Source organism: Megascapheus bottae, chromosome 6 (assembly GCF_031878675.1).
Source record: "Megascapheus bottae isolate mThoBot1 chromosome 6, mThoBot2.hap1, whole genome shotgun sequence".
In the NCBI taxonomy this organism is placed as follows: Eukaryota; Metazoa; Chordata; class Mammalia; order Rodentia; family Geomyidae; genus Megascapheus; species Megascapheus bottae.
In genome coordinates this window covers 68,571,902-68,584,721 of record NC_143514.1, presented here as the reverse complement: position 1 = coordinate 68,584,721, position 12,820 = coordinate 68,571,902, and the positions used below count along the sequence as shown (strand labels likewise).

Genomic DNA, 12,820 nt, shown 5'->3' with positions numbered 1-12,820 from the left:
AGGCAGCCAGCTTCATGGCCAGAGATTACGAGCACTAACCTTCCTGGCAGGGGCGGCGTGGCTTCGAGTTTATGCAGATTAGCCATGTGTTTCTCACTTTAAGGCGTTCCACAGGAAAAGCCTTTTCCTGTGTTTGGCTCTCAGTGGGCGGTTCCCAGCTTACTGTACTGGGACTCAGCAAGCAGCAGGCATGCATGAGAGGGATCACAGTACACTGGCCCCCCTCTCCCATTCCACCTCCAGTGCTACGTCACCACAACACAACCACTAGCGCTCTCATACTGTTGGTGTCATTCATTCGGTGCCAAGATTGCTTTAAAAAATTCCCTTGGCCCCAGTTCAAACAGGAGTACAGCTGGGATGTGTTAGATTTTAGGCAGTCTGCCCTCAATTTGAGATGAGTTATAAATAGCAGTGCCGACTTCCTTAACTACCGCTCTCTGAGGTAAAATGCAGGTTAATTACTGTGGGAATCAATTAGGGGGTTCTTTCGGTTAAAGAGCCAGGGATGCATTTTTTATTGTTATTATTAAAAGTCATACAAGAAATCTGGCCAGGAATAAATTGAAGGTATGAGTAAGAAATACTTTTTAAATATCCTAAATCCTAGATTTTGGCTCTAGTTTTATGCTGGCCCTAATAAGTTGGCATTTAGGGAACTAGAACAAATGAATGATGGTCAAGATTTCTTTTCTGAGGAACTTTTGGGGGGGAGCAATCGTTGGCCCAATCCTATCCACTTTTACTCTTTTTCCTTGGTTGGCACTGTTAAGTGTTAAATCTGTTTTTTTACTTTCTTTTGGGGGATTGGTTGTGGGCCTTGAATTTGGCATGGGCCCTGTCCCTGAGCTTAAGGCTAGTATTCTACCATTTTGAACTACAGCCCCACTTCCGGTTTTTGAGTAGTTACAGATAAGAGTCTCAGACTTTTCTGCCTGCCTGGGTCGACTTCAAAAGGTGAACCTCAGACCTCAGCCTCCTGAATAGCTAGGTTACAGGCATGAGCCACTGGTGCGTGGCTAAATCTGTTCTTTTGGGCCGTTCCCCGGTCACTTCCTTTCTAGATCTTTGGGTAGGGAAGAGAGTTTTATTCTGTTGCATTTCCATGCATTTCCATTTCAGAATTAGTCTTTCCTTCTGCCTATTTTATAATGTGATGGATTTTAGTCCGTAGTATTTAAGTTCTTAGACCTTGAGTGCTTAGACCTGTCTTCTATGTAAATAATTCATGCTCAAATTGAGAATTTGTAACTGTTTAATCTGTGAGTTATCTATGAGTTACTTTTGGTTATCTGACACTTATCCCAGTAGCACCTTAAATTCAATCTGTTACATTTAGCAACCTTGAAGAGCCATTGTGGCTTCATTTGGTACAGTAAGAAGTTGTTAAGGATTCTAGTAACCAAATGGTCTGGGGGGATTTGTAGCTCTATTTTCTCAGAGCAAGGAAACTGTGCAAATGATTAGTCTGCAAGCTATTTCTGAATATATTAGAAGGACAAGTGTACTAACATCCGTGCCTTTGATGGCCCTAAACTGCATCTTTGATGCATTTCATTTGGCAGGCAGTTTATAACACGGTCAGTGATCTGGAAGGAGATAAGTGGTAGATTGAGATGAAGAGTTTCTTCTGGCTTTTTTCCACTTTTTTATTTTTATTTTTTATGAATGCAAGAAAGTATAGCAGGGGGCCACTGACTTCCTTGGTCAAGGGGCAGCATTTCCTCTCAATTATGTGTCTTTTTCACAGACCCTTTGCTTTTGAAGTGTAATCACAGTAATCTACTCCTATGGTTTCCCATTGAAAGGATTTCCTCTGTTTTTCCGCATAGAATCTCTGGCTCTTACTAGCCATTTCCTACCTTCTTCCTTGTGCTTACAGACTGCTGATACTCGCTCTTCTATTTTACATGTAGTAGGGGTTTTTCTGCTCTTAAATTGCAATTTTCCAATAAAACCAATTAATGAAGATTTAAGGTTCTTTATTACAAGGGATTGAATGGGGTCATGCCATTCTGTAACTGTAAATCACAAATCCTTCACAGTGATGTGATTTTTTTTTGTTTGTTTTTGTTTTTTTAAGTGCTGGTTATGGGGTCTGAACTCACGGCCTGACTCCTTTTCCTGAGCCTTTTTACTTAAGTGCTCTATTACTTAAAACATAGCTCTATGTTTGGCTTTTTTGGTAGTTATCAGAGAGAATAATCTTCACAGGCTTTCCTGCCTGGATTGAATTTGAACTGCTGTTCTCAGATCTTAACATCCGGAGATTATAGGCATGAGCCACAAGTTCCTGGCTTCTCAATGGTTTTAAATGTCAGAAGTATGAATTAGATTTATACCTACCTCCTCTTCTGATATGAGCAGATAATTAACTGGTGTGAAATCAGAGAAATCTTTGTTTACCAAATAAGCTGTGTGGTCTGTTGATTATAAGCTCTTGGTGAGAATAGTAAAAAAAATCTGATGACCAGAAAAAGGAAATTTAATTTCAGTCTTAGGAAAAAAAAAAATTTTGTTGACTGTCCCAAAATAAGGGTCTGCAAAAATTTCCTAAATTTGAGGGCTGGGAGTTTGGCCTAGTGGTAAAGTGCTTGCCTAGCATGCACGAAGGCCCTAGTTCAATTCCTTGGTACCACATACATAGAAAAGAAACTAGAAGTGGTGCTGTGGTTTAAGTGGTAGAGCGCTAGCCTTGAGAAAGTCCCAAGACAGTGCTCAGGTCCTTGAGCACAAGCCCAGGACTGGCCCCCTCAAGAAAAATTTCCTAAATTTGAGATGACAGATTTCAGCAGTCATTTTATAGATACTTAAAGCTACATTCTGGCCCATTGTGTGAAAAGTGATTTTTCTTATTTTTCCTTTTCTTTTTTGGGGGGTGAGGGGGGTGAGGGTTGGTCCTGAGGCTCTGGGCCTGGGTGCTGTCCCTGAACTCTTCAGCTCAAGACTACTGCCCTATCCCTGGAGCCACAGCACCACTTCCGGTTCTCTGGTGATTAATTAGAAATAAGAGTCTCACAGACTTTTGTGCCTGGCTGGCTTTGAACCATGAGCCTCAGATCTCAGCCTCCTGAGTAGCTAGGATTACAGATGTGAACCACCAGTGCCTGGTTGCCACCGTCGTCGTTGTCTCCTCCTCCTCCCTCATTGTCTTCCTCCTCTTCTTCTGATTTTATTAACATTGATTTTTTTTTTACATCATTTCAAATGTCACTTTTAACAAATAAGTATTCAAGAATGGCATCTCTATATGCAATCACTGGCACATAGATTTAAAAACAAAATTAAAGTTAAGCCAATAATTTGTATGTTATAGATACATATCAATCTATATTATATAACATGTCTATAGAGTATCCCATCATAGATTTTTATGTCTACGTAGTTATATTTGTATCTCCAAGATTGTGTCAATGACTACATTATTCTTTATCCATTTCTTGTAGTAGGCACCTTTGCAACTGAACAGCTACTGAGTCCTACTGAGCATGTGGGTATTTGAGGGAACTGTGAAGATAGACCACCTAAACTCTGGCTTCTTAGAACCAGATGTGGGCCCTGGAATCAGGGCCTGAGCATGTCCTTGAGCTTTCAACAAGGGTAGCACTGTACCAACCCAGGGCCTCATTCATACTAGGCACTTACCACTGGGCCCACACTCCTGGTCCCAAGGATTGTGTTTTGAACCCATCCTGAGCACAAAAATTTGTGAACACCCATCTCTAAAAATTGCCCTCAGATGGGCTGGGAGTCTGGTCTAGTGGTAGAGTGCTTACCCAGCATGCACAAAGCCCTGGGTTCTATTCCTTGGTACCACATACACAGAAAAAGCCATAAGTGGCACTATGGCTCAAGTGGCAGAATGCTAACCTTGAACAAAAAAAAAGTCCAAGGAACAGTGCCCAGGTCCTGAGTTCAAGCCCCAGGACTGACTCATCCCAAAAAATTGTTCTCAGAAAGTTGGGCTGGAGGCATAGCTCAAATGGAAGAATACCAGCTGAGCAAGCAAGCTTAACAAACTTGAGGTGAGGTGCTGAGTTCAAACTTGTACCAGCAAAATTAAAAAAAAAAAAGTGTAATCAGCTGGAATAGTTAGGTTTAATTATCAGAACTTATGACCTGCTGACGGTAAGAGGGATATTAGAAATGAGAGAAAATCAAAGTACACAAAAAAATGTGGGAAGTGGATTCATGCAGAAAGATTGAGGCTGTTTCTCCCCCACCCACTGTGGGAATAGAGACTTAACTTGATGGTAGACGGCTTGCCTACCATGTGCAAAGCCCTGGGTTTGATCCCCAGCATGGAGGTTGGAGGTAGGCAAGCTACTTGAGCAAGCCATGTGGACAAGAGGGCAGAGGAATAGGACATGAATTGCATTCATTGGGAGTATACAATATTGGGGAAACTATGGGATAAAACTTAAAAATGTGTAGACCTGTACCATAACATAGAGTTAATGTAGAAGCACTTTGTATTACTGGTAATATATTACTTATTTGAACTGCAGTCCTCATCTTAGCCTTCTGAGCAGCTAGGATTACAGGTGTAAGCCACTAGTGTCTGGCTTCAAGATTGATTGATTGATCGATTGCTAGTGTCCTGGCGCTTGAATTTAGGGCCTGGGCACTATCCTTGAGCTTTCTCAAGGTTAGTGCTCTACCACTTGAGCCACAGTGCCACTTCTGGCCTTTTCTGTGTATATAGTACTAAGGAATCGAACTCGGGGCTTCATGCATGCTAAGGAAGCACTCCAGCACTAGGCCACACTCATAGCACTGGTTTCAGTATTGAATAAACTGGAAATTTGGTGCTGTTATTGAGCTGAGAATGATGGAAAATATTCGTATATTACTCTAGAACTACACTATGCAATATAATGACTAGCTACATGTTAAAGAGTCCTAGTTTATTTTGTAAATTTAAATTACAAAAGTAAACCTGGGTGGGTATTTCACATCTATAAATTACTCAAAAGGTTCGGATCTGAGGATCAAGGGTCAAAGCCAGATTAATCAGTAAAGTCTAGGAGACTTTTCTCCAATTAACCAGCAGAATGGTAGTGTATCTCAGATGTCTCAAGTGGTAGAAGCACCAGCTCTGAATGAAAAAGCCTAGCAAAGAGCACAAAGTTCTGAACTTAAGCCCAAGTACAGTCAGTCTGTCTGTCTGATCTCTGTCTGTCTTGTCTGTCAGTTTATATTGGTCTGTGCTTGGGAGGCTGAAACAAGGGTGTCAGGAGTTTAGGGTCAGACAGCTTGACTACATAGTAAGACCATGCTTTGGAGGTGGGGGGGAGAGGCCAGGTGTTGGTGGCTCATACTTGTAATCCCAGATACTTAGAAGGTTGAGATTTGAGGATTAAGATTCAAAGCCAGCCTGGGCAGGGAAGTCCAAGAGATTCTTATCTCCTCTTATCTCCAGTTGACCAGCAAGTGGGACTGTAGTTCAAGTGGAGAGTACCACCTAGAGTGATAAAGCTCAGGGGCAGTGCCTAGTCCCTGAGTTCAAGCCTCAGGATGAGCCTGTGCGTGTGTGCATGCACACAGGGCAAATTAAAAAAAAAAATCAGTTCCTTAGTTATACTTCATATTTATTGTAAATATTTAATAGTCACATATTGCAGAAAAGTTTTATTGAATTTGCCTCAATAAAGTGCTGTATCACTGACTTCTAGCTAATAGCACATGAAAGATCTTAAAAGATGATCCAGAGAGTTGTCCAAATTCTTCCAGACACATTAAATTGGAATCTGTAGTGAGAGACTTAAGCATGTGTTTAAGCTTCACAAAAATTTTCAATCTGCCTCATTGCTTTTCTAGAAGCTCCAAGGTAGCCATGGTACTTACCACCATTCAGGTTGTGGGAGAACTGAATTGACAAATACTCAAAGTAAGTTGATATCTGTCCAGCAAATGTCCCTTCATTTGGGGACAGCATAGATGACAGCTGAGATGAGGACCTCAGTGGGATATGTGGCATGGTATGGCTCTTTACAGAAGAGAATGGTGGTGTTTTCGTTCCATTGCCAGCTGTAGTGGAGAAGAACACATGATATTTATTACTTACTAGTCTGTTGTTGTTAATTTTGAAGTTCCTAAATAGTCCCAAAAGAATCCAAGTAAACTCCAAAATTATGATTGGGAATGTTATTAGATTTCCTAACATAGATGCAGGATTTAGATAGATATTGGTAGGATTGTTGGAAACAGCCCTTTAATAACACTTAACATTTAGTAGTAATTTGGGACATAGCTTTATTGTGATTCTCTACAGTCTGGGAGGGGAATACTCCCATCATTACTTTTTAGCTGAAATTTCAAATTAGCTTGAAAGAACTCTGCTTCTACTTTTTTGTTCTTGATATTTAGAACAGCCCTTATAGATTATCATCTTGTTGATTTTCCCTTCATGAAAGCTCTATTTTCTTTCCTTTATTATCAGTGTTCTTTCATGAGCATGTGTGCTATTTGTCGGTCTTGAACTCAGGGCTTGGTGGTGCTCAAAGCTAGCCCACTACCACTTGAGCCACAGCTCCATATCTCTCCCCCCCCCCATTTTTTTTTGTAGTTTAGTGGCGATAAAGTCTCACAGACTTTGCTGCCTGAACTGGCTTTGCACTGCAATCCTCATATTTCAGCCTCCTGAGTAGCTAGGATTTACGGGCATGAGCCACGTGGGTCCAGCTTTTTAAGACAGGTATGTCAGCTGTAGGTGGCTCATGCCTGAATTCCTAGTTAAACAGGAGGCTGAGATCTGAGGATCACAGTTCAAAGCTGGTCTGGGTAGGAAAGTCTCCCTTAAGAGACTTCTATCTGACATTAACCAGCAAGAAGCCAGAAATGGGGCTGTGACTCAACAACCCGGGGACAGAACTCAGGGCCTGAGCACTGTCCTTGGGACTTTCTCAAGGCTAGAGTTCTACCACTTGAGCCTCAGCACCATTTCTGGCTTTTTTTCTAGGTATGTGGTACCGAGGAATCGAACCTGGGTCTTCGTGCATGCTAGGCAAGCACTCTACCACTAGGCCAAACTCCAGCCCCTGCATTTACAATTTGAAAGAAAAAAAAAAAAACTAGAAGGAAACTCATAGTTGTAGAAAAATACCCATGAATGGAAATCTGTGTTGGTGCTATCTTTCCTTCCCCTCTTCCTCTTCTCTCTTTTTGTTGGTGGTAGGGCTTGAACTCTGAGCCTGGGCACTCCAGAGCTCTTCAGCTCAAGACTAGTGCTGTACCACTTGAGTATAGCACCACTTCCTGTTCTCTGGTGGTTAATTGGAAATGAGTTTGCTGGATGTTAGTGCCTGGGTTGTCTTTGAACTGCAATCCTCAGATCTCAGCCTCCTGAGTAGTTAGGATTACAGGTGTGAGCCACCAGTGCTTGGTTAGATACTATCTTTTCAACATAAGGTTTTAGAAGGAAAATGTCATTATAACATTCCATATGTATGTATAATATATCCTGATCAGCCTCTCAGCCTCACTGCTTCTGTCACTGTCCTTTTTGAAATATTTCATGTACACACACACTTGCCCACCGAACTGCTTTGAATATATTCATCTTTATTGTTACTCTCTTCCTTAACCTTCCTGCAATTTCTCTTCCCAGGAGAGCCTCTTGTACTTTCCTGTCATATTTTTTCTTTTTTCTTTTTGCTAGTCCTGGGGCTTGGGCACTATCCTTGGGCTCTCTTTACTACTTGAGCCACAGCACCACTTCTGGCTTTTCTGTGTAAGCATGTGGTATGGAGAAATCAAACCTGGGTCTTCGTGCATGCTAGGCAAGCACTAGACCAAACTCCTGGCCCTTCTCCTGTTATTTAAAAAAATACGTATTTATTGAACCAAGGAGGTTAAACATATTTCAGACCTGTGTATGTTATATATTTCCTCAGACTAACCCTCTTCTTGATTGCTTTTCTGTAACCTATGATTTAAAGAAACAAAAGTTTGCAGGGCCAGGCAAACTGAGCTGAAGAGCTCAGGACAATGCCCAGGCCCAGAGTTCAGGTTCCACCATGGAACTCCTCCCTCCCCCCCCCCACCAAAAAAAAAGAAGAGGAGAAGGAGAAGATTTGGTCTTTTTTTATATACTCAAAAGTCTTCTTCTTTTTTTTTTTAATTTTTGGTTATTTATAGGGCTTGAACTCAGGGCCTGGTCTCTGTACTTTAGCCATAGCACAACTTCTTGTTTTTGACTTGTTAGTTGGAGATAAGAGTCTCACAGAGACTTTTTTTGCCTGGGCTGGCTTCGGACCACAATCATAGGATTTCAGCCTCGTGAATAACCAGGATTACAGGCATGAGCCACCAACACTCAGCTCAAGTTCTTAAGTATTAAAAGAAACCACCTTTTCACTTGAGACGTACAAAGCTCTAAAATTAATTTACTTTTCCCTCAGTTACTATTACTTGGCCATCTTGCTCATTGGAGAAAACATACATTCAGCAGTTTGTGCCGTAGTGCAAAAAAGCTACAAATCCACACTAAACCGTAATATTGAAGCACTGGTTTGACATTGTTCAACAAGGTTATAGTAATGTATACTGGAAAGATCTATGCCTGATTTCTATAAGATAAAGCGTGTGAATGGGGCTGGGAAGGTGGTAGAGTGGTAGCCTAGCATACATGAAGCCCTGGGTTCAATTCATCAGTAGCACATAAACACAAAAAGCCGGAAGTGGTGCTGACTCAAGTGGTACAGTGGTACTCTTGAGTAACAATAAGCTCAGGGTCAGTGCTCAGGCCTTGAGTTCAAGCCCCAGGACTGCCACACCCCCACCCCCCCAACCCTGTTGCCTTCCCCCCAAAGAGTATATTTACTAATTTCTCTACACCCGACTTTTCCCTTGAATCTTTAGTAATACCATATTTACAAAGTGACTTTTACAAGAACTTATACAAACAGGTGGTATTTTCCTTTTACATATGACAAAAGCAAGATCCTTAGGAGGGTTAAATAATTTACGTAAAGGTTATTGGGTCTGTTGTTTTTTCATATTAACTGTTTCCTATGTTGCATAGAAGCTTGGGTTGTATGTTCATGTTAGCCAGAGGCTATCAAAGCGTGAGGTTAATGAAATGCTCTTTATTTTGTAGCCATCCAGTCCAATGGATCAGATGGGCAAGATGAGACCTCAGCCATATGGCGGGACTAACCCATACTCACAACAACAGGGACCTCTGTCAGGACCACAGCAAGGACATGGGTACCCAGGGCAGCCATATGGGTCCCAAACACCACAGCGGTACCCAATAACCATGCAAGGTCGGACGCAGAGTGCCATGGGAGGCCTCTCTTATGCACAGCAGGTAGATGGCAACTAATTACTATGACCCTTATTGGTATTCGGGGTCTGGTCTCAGGTATAAAATGTTTCCTTATCTTGGTGTGAGCACAGGCCAGGTAGCTCAAGTAGTTAAAATGTAGTACTTACCAAGATTGTGTGCTGCATGTTCTGTGTGTCTGTCTTTGTGTAACTTATCCTTAGGAGTGAATCCAGTTACTGCCAAGCTATATACCCTAGCCCATCTTTTGACCTGGTTGGCCTACCTATATCCACCTGACTGGTGGTCTCTGAAGGATATGAGACAAGTAAGACATTAGCTCAGTATCTATCACTGCTGCTACAATGGAAAAAATCATACCAGCTGCCTTGTGGATGGAAGAGGTTCTTCATGTTTTTAGGTCCTTCAATAGATATTATCAGGGTCCAAAATTGTTTAAGAGAGACTTGAACAAAAAGGGTAATATTGAACATTAGAGAAGCTATCAATTTGTTATAAATGTTAAAGTATCTTCTCATCTCTGTTTGGCCATTTGTACTACATTACCTCTGTGTGTGTGTGTGTGTGTGTGTGTGTGTGTGTGTGTGTGTGTGTGTGTGTGATGGCAGGGATGGGAACATGGGAATAAAACCCACAGCTTTCAATATGCTAGGCAGTGTTTTGTTTGTTTGCTTTTTGTTTGTTTTTTGTGGGTCATGGGTCTTGAACTTGGGCATTGTTCCTGAGCTTTTCAGCTCAAGGCCACCTGCCCTACCCTCAAGCCAAGCCCCTCTTCCCATTTTCTCGAGGTTAATTGGAGATAAAGAGTCTCAGGTCCTTTTGTGCCTGCAGCTGGCTTTGAACCTTGATCCTCAGATCTCAGACTCCTGAGTAGCTAGGATTACAGGTGAGAGCCACCATGCCGGCTTAGGCAGTGTTTGACACTGAAGTGCACTCCTAACTCCATACCATTGTCTTTTCTTTTTGTGCTGATACTACGTCTTGAATTCAGAGCCTCATGCTCTTGCTTCATTTTTTTAGTTAGCTTTCGGATTTCCCTCCCTCCCTCCCTTCCTTAAGTTGAGTAGCTTCACAAAAAAAAGGAATAGCCTCCTTCCTCAACCTCTCAAGTGCTAGGATTATAGGCATGCATAACCATACTGGTTAAAATATATGTATGTGTATACAGCTGTCAGTATTGGGCCTTGAACTCCAGACATGTTTTTGCTCATCGTGTGTGTGTGTGTGTGTGTGTGTGTGTGTGTGTGTGTGTGTGTGTGTGTGTGTGTGTGTGTGTGTGTGTGCGCGCGCGCGCGCACTACTCCTGGGCTTGAACTATTGAACTTACCCTGTCCCTGAGCTGCTTTTGCTCAAGGTTAGTGCTCTACCACTTAAACCACAGTTCCATTTCTGGGGGGGGGGGTTGGTAGTTTAGTAGAAATAAGATCTCACTTTCCTGCTTTAGGCTGGCTTTGAACGGTGATTCTCAGATCTCAGCCTCTTGAGAAACTAAGATTATGCGTGAGTCACTGACACCTGGGTTTTTTGTTTGTTTGGTTGGTTTTTTTGTTTTTGTTTTTGGGTTTTTTTTGCACAGGAGTAGAACCCTGCCAGTTTAGTCATACTCACATCCGATAATCTCCATTGTCTTTTTTTTGTTTGTTTGCCAGTCCTGGGCTTGGGCTCAGGGCCTCAGCACTGTTCTTGGGATTTTCTCAAGGCTAGAGCTCTACCACTTGAGCAAGAACATCCCTTCTGGCTTTTTTCTATGGATGTAGTACTGAGGAATCAAACCCCAATCTTCAGGTCAATGAAATTAACCTTTTGGTGGAGAGGCGGAAATTCCCTAATAGACTAGGCAAGCACTCTACCACTAGGCCAAACTCCTGGCTGCAACCATTGTCTTCCAAGTGTCATTTTTCTATTAATTGAAAATGATGAGGGCATAAAGTATAAAAACAATACTTTTAAGACCTTAAAGCAAACTGTGTCCCTGATACAGTGATATAGAGTAGATTTTTTAACCTCCTTTCTTTTCTGTTCTCCCTTTCTCCTTTCTATTCTCTTCTCCTAGTTTCCTTCTTTTTTTCCAGGGAACCTCAGGAGGGGTACTCCTTATCAGATAAATCCTCATTGCTTGAGATAGTATACATTAGCCGACAGGATCTTAAATTTTTTAATCTATGTTATTTATAATTTATTTACTTATTTTGTTGCTCCTGGGGCTTGAACTCTGGGCCTCTGAGCTCTTCAGGTCAAGGCTACTGTCCCACCCTTGGACCTGGCATTGTTCCTGAGCTCTTCAGCTCAAGGCCCTACTCCTTGAGCCACAGCTCCACTTCCTGATTTTTTAGTGGTTAATTGGAGTCTCATGGACTTTGAACCTCGATCCTCAGATCTCAGCATTCTGAGTAGCTAGGATTACAGGTGAAGATTCAATTAAAGAAGAAATCAAATTAACTTAGTGATTTGTACCTTATCTGGATTACTAAAATTCAAGGTTTTCTGTTAGCTAAGCCAGGCTGGTATTGACCATTGTGGTTTCGATACAAATTCTTAACCCTTTAAAAAAAAAAAAAAAAAGCCATGGGACAGGAGTTTGGCTAGTGGTAAGAGTGATTGCATAGCATGCACAAAGACCTGGGTTCAGTTCCTTGGTACCACATACATAGCCAGAAGTGGTGCTGTGACTCAGGTGATAGAGTCCAAGCCTTGAGAAAGCCCAAGGACAGTGCTCAAGCCCTGAGTTCAAACTCCAGGACTGCCCCCCTTCAAAAAAAAAGCCATGATAAAAAAGATTAAGCTCGTTGGCAAAACTGGCATTCTTGAATTCATGTCAGTCGCTCAAATACTAAATAATTTTTAATGAATGACTATAGTTCACTTGTAAACCAACTAGTTAACCAATTTTGAATAGCTTTTTTTTTTTTCTTTTTGCCAGTCCTGGGCTTTATCTCAGGACTTTTATCTTCATGCCTGCTAGGTTAGCACTCTACCACTAGGCCAAACTCGGAGCCCAGAACACTGGACTTTCTTAACGTGAGGGTTGGCCTGTCTGCCTGCTTGCTTTTCTCTATTTTTTTCCCCATGAGACATTTATTTCATTTCAAACTCCTAGAAACATGCTAGAAAAATCTTGATGGAATGATAAAAGAATAAAGAATTAAAAAAAAAAAACACCAGCCGGTGGCTCATGCCTGTAATCCTAGCTACTCAGGAGGGTGAGATCTGAGGATCAAGGTTCAAAGCCAGCCCTAGCATAAAAGGAGACTCTTATCTCCAATTAGCCTCTAGAAAATGGGGAAGCAGGGCTTAGGGGACTTGGCTTGAGGCTAGGGCGGGTAGCCTTGAGCTGAGGAGCTCAGGGACAGCACCCAGGCCAAGTTTAAGTCCCATGACTCCACCCACCCCACCCCATCCTCCCAAAAAAAGAAAAGAAAAAGAAACCAGTCAATGTATTAAAAATCATGCTACCATCTCTAGGCATCAGAACACCAACCTCAAATTAAATAGGTTTGTCTTGCAGAAGCTCTTTAATAAACAAATTATACA

At 41.9% G+C, this 12,820-nt stretch overlaps 1 protein-coding gene across 2 annotated transcripts in view; it reads left to right on the top strand.

Annotated features, from left to right (window-relative positions):
- Arid1a (AT-rich interaction domain 1A) overlaps positions 1-12,820 on the top strand; it is a 104,352-nt gene that overhangs the window by 33,967 nt on the left and 57,565 nt on the right. For both annotated transcript variants that reach the window (XM_090335492.1, XM_090335491.1), the window contains exon 2: positions 9,101-9,313. In XM_090335492.1, the coding sequence (XP_090191618.1) occupies positions 9,101-9,313 (213 nt within the window). The remainder of the gene's footprint in view (positions 1-9,100; positions 9,314-12,820) is intronic.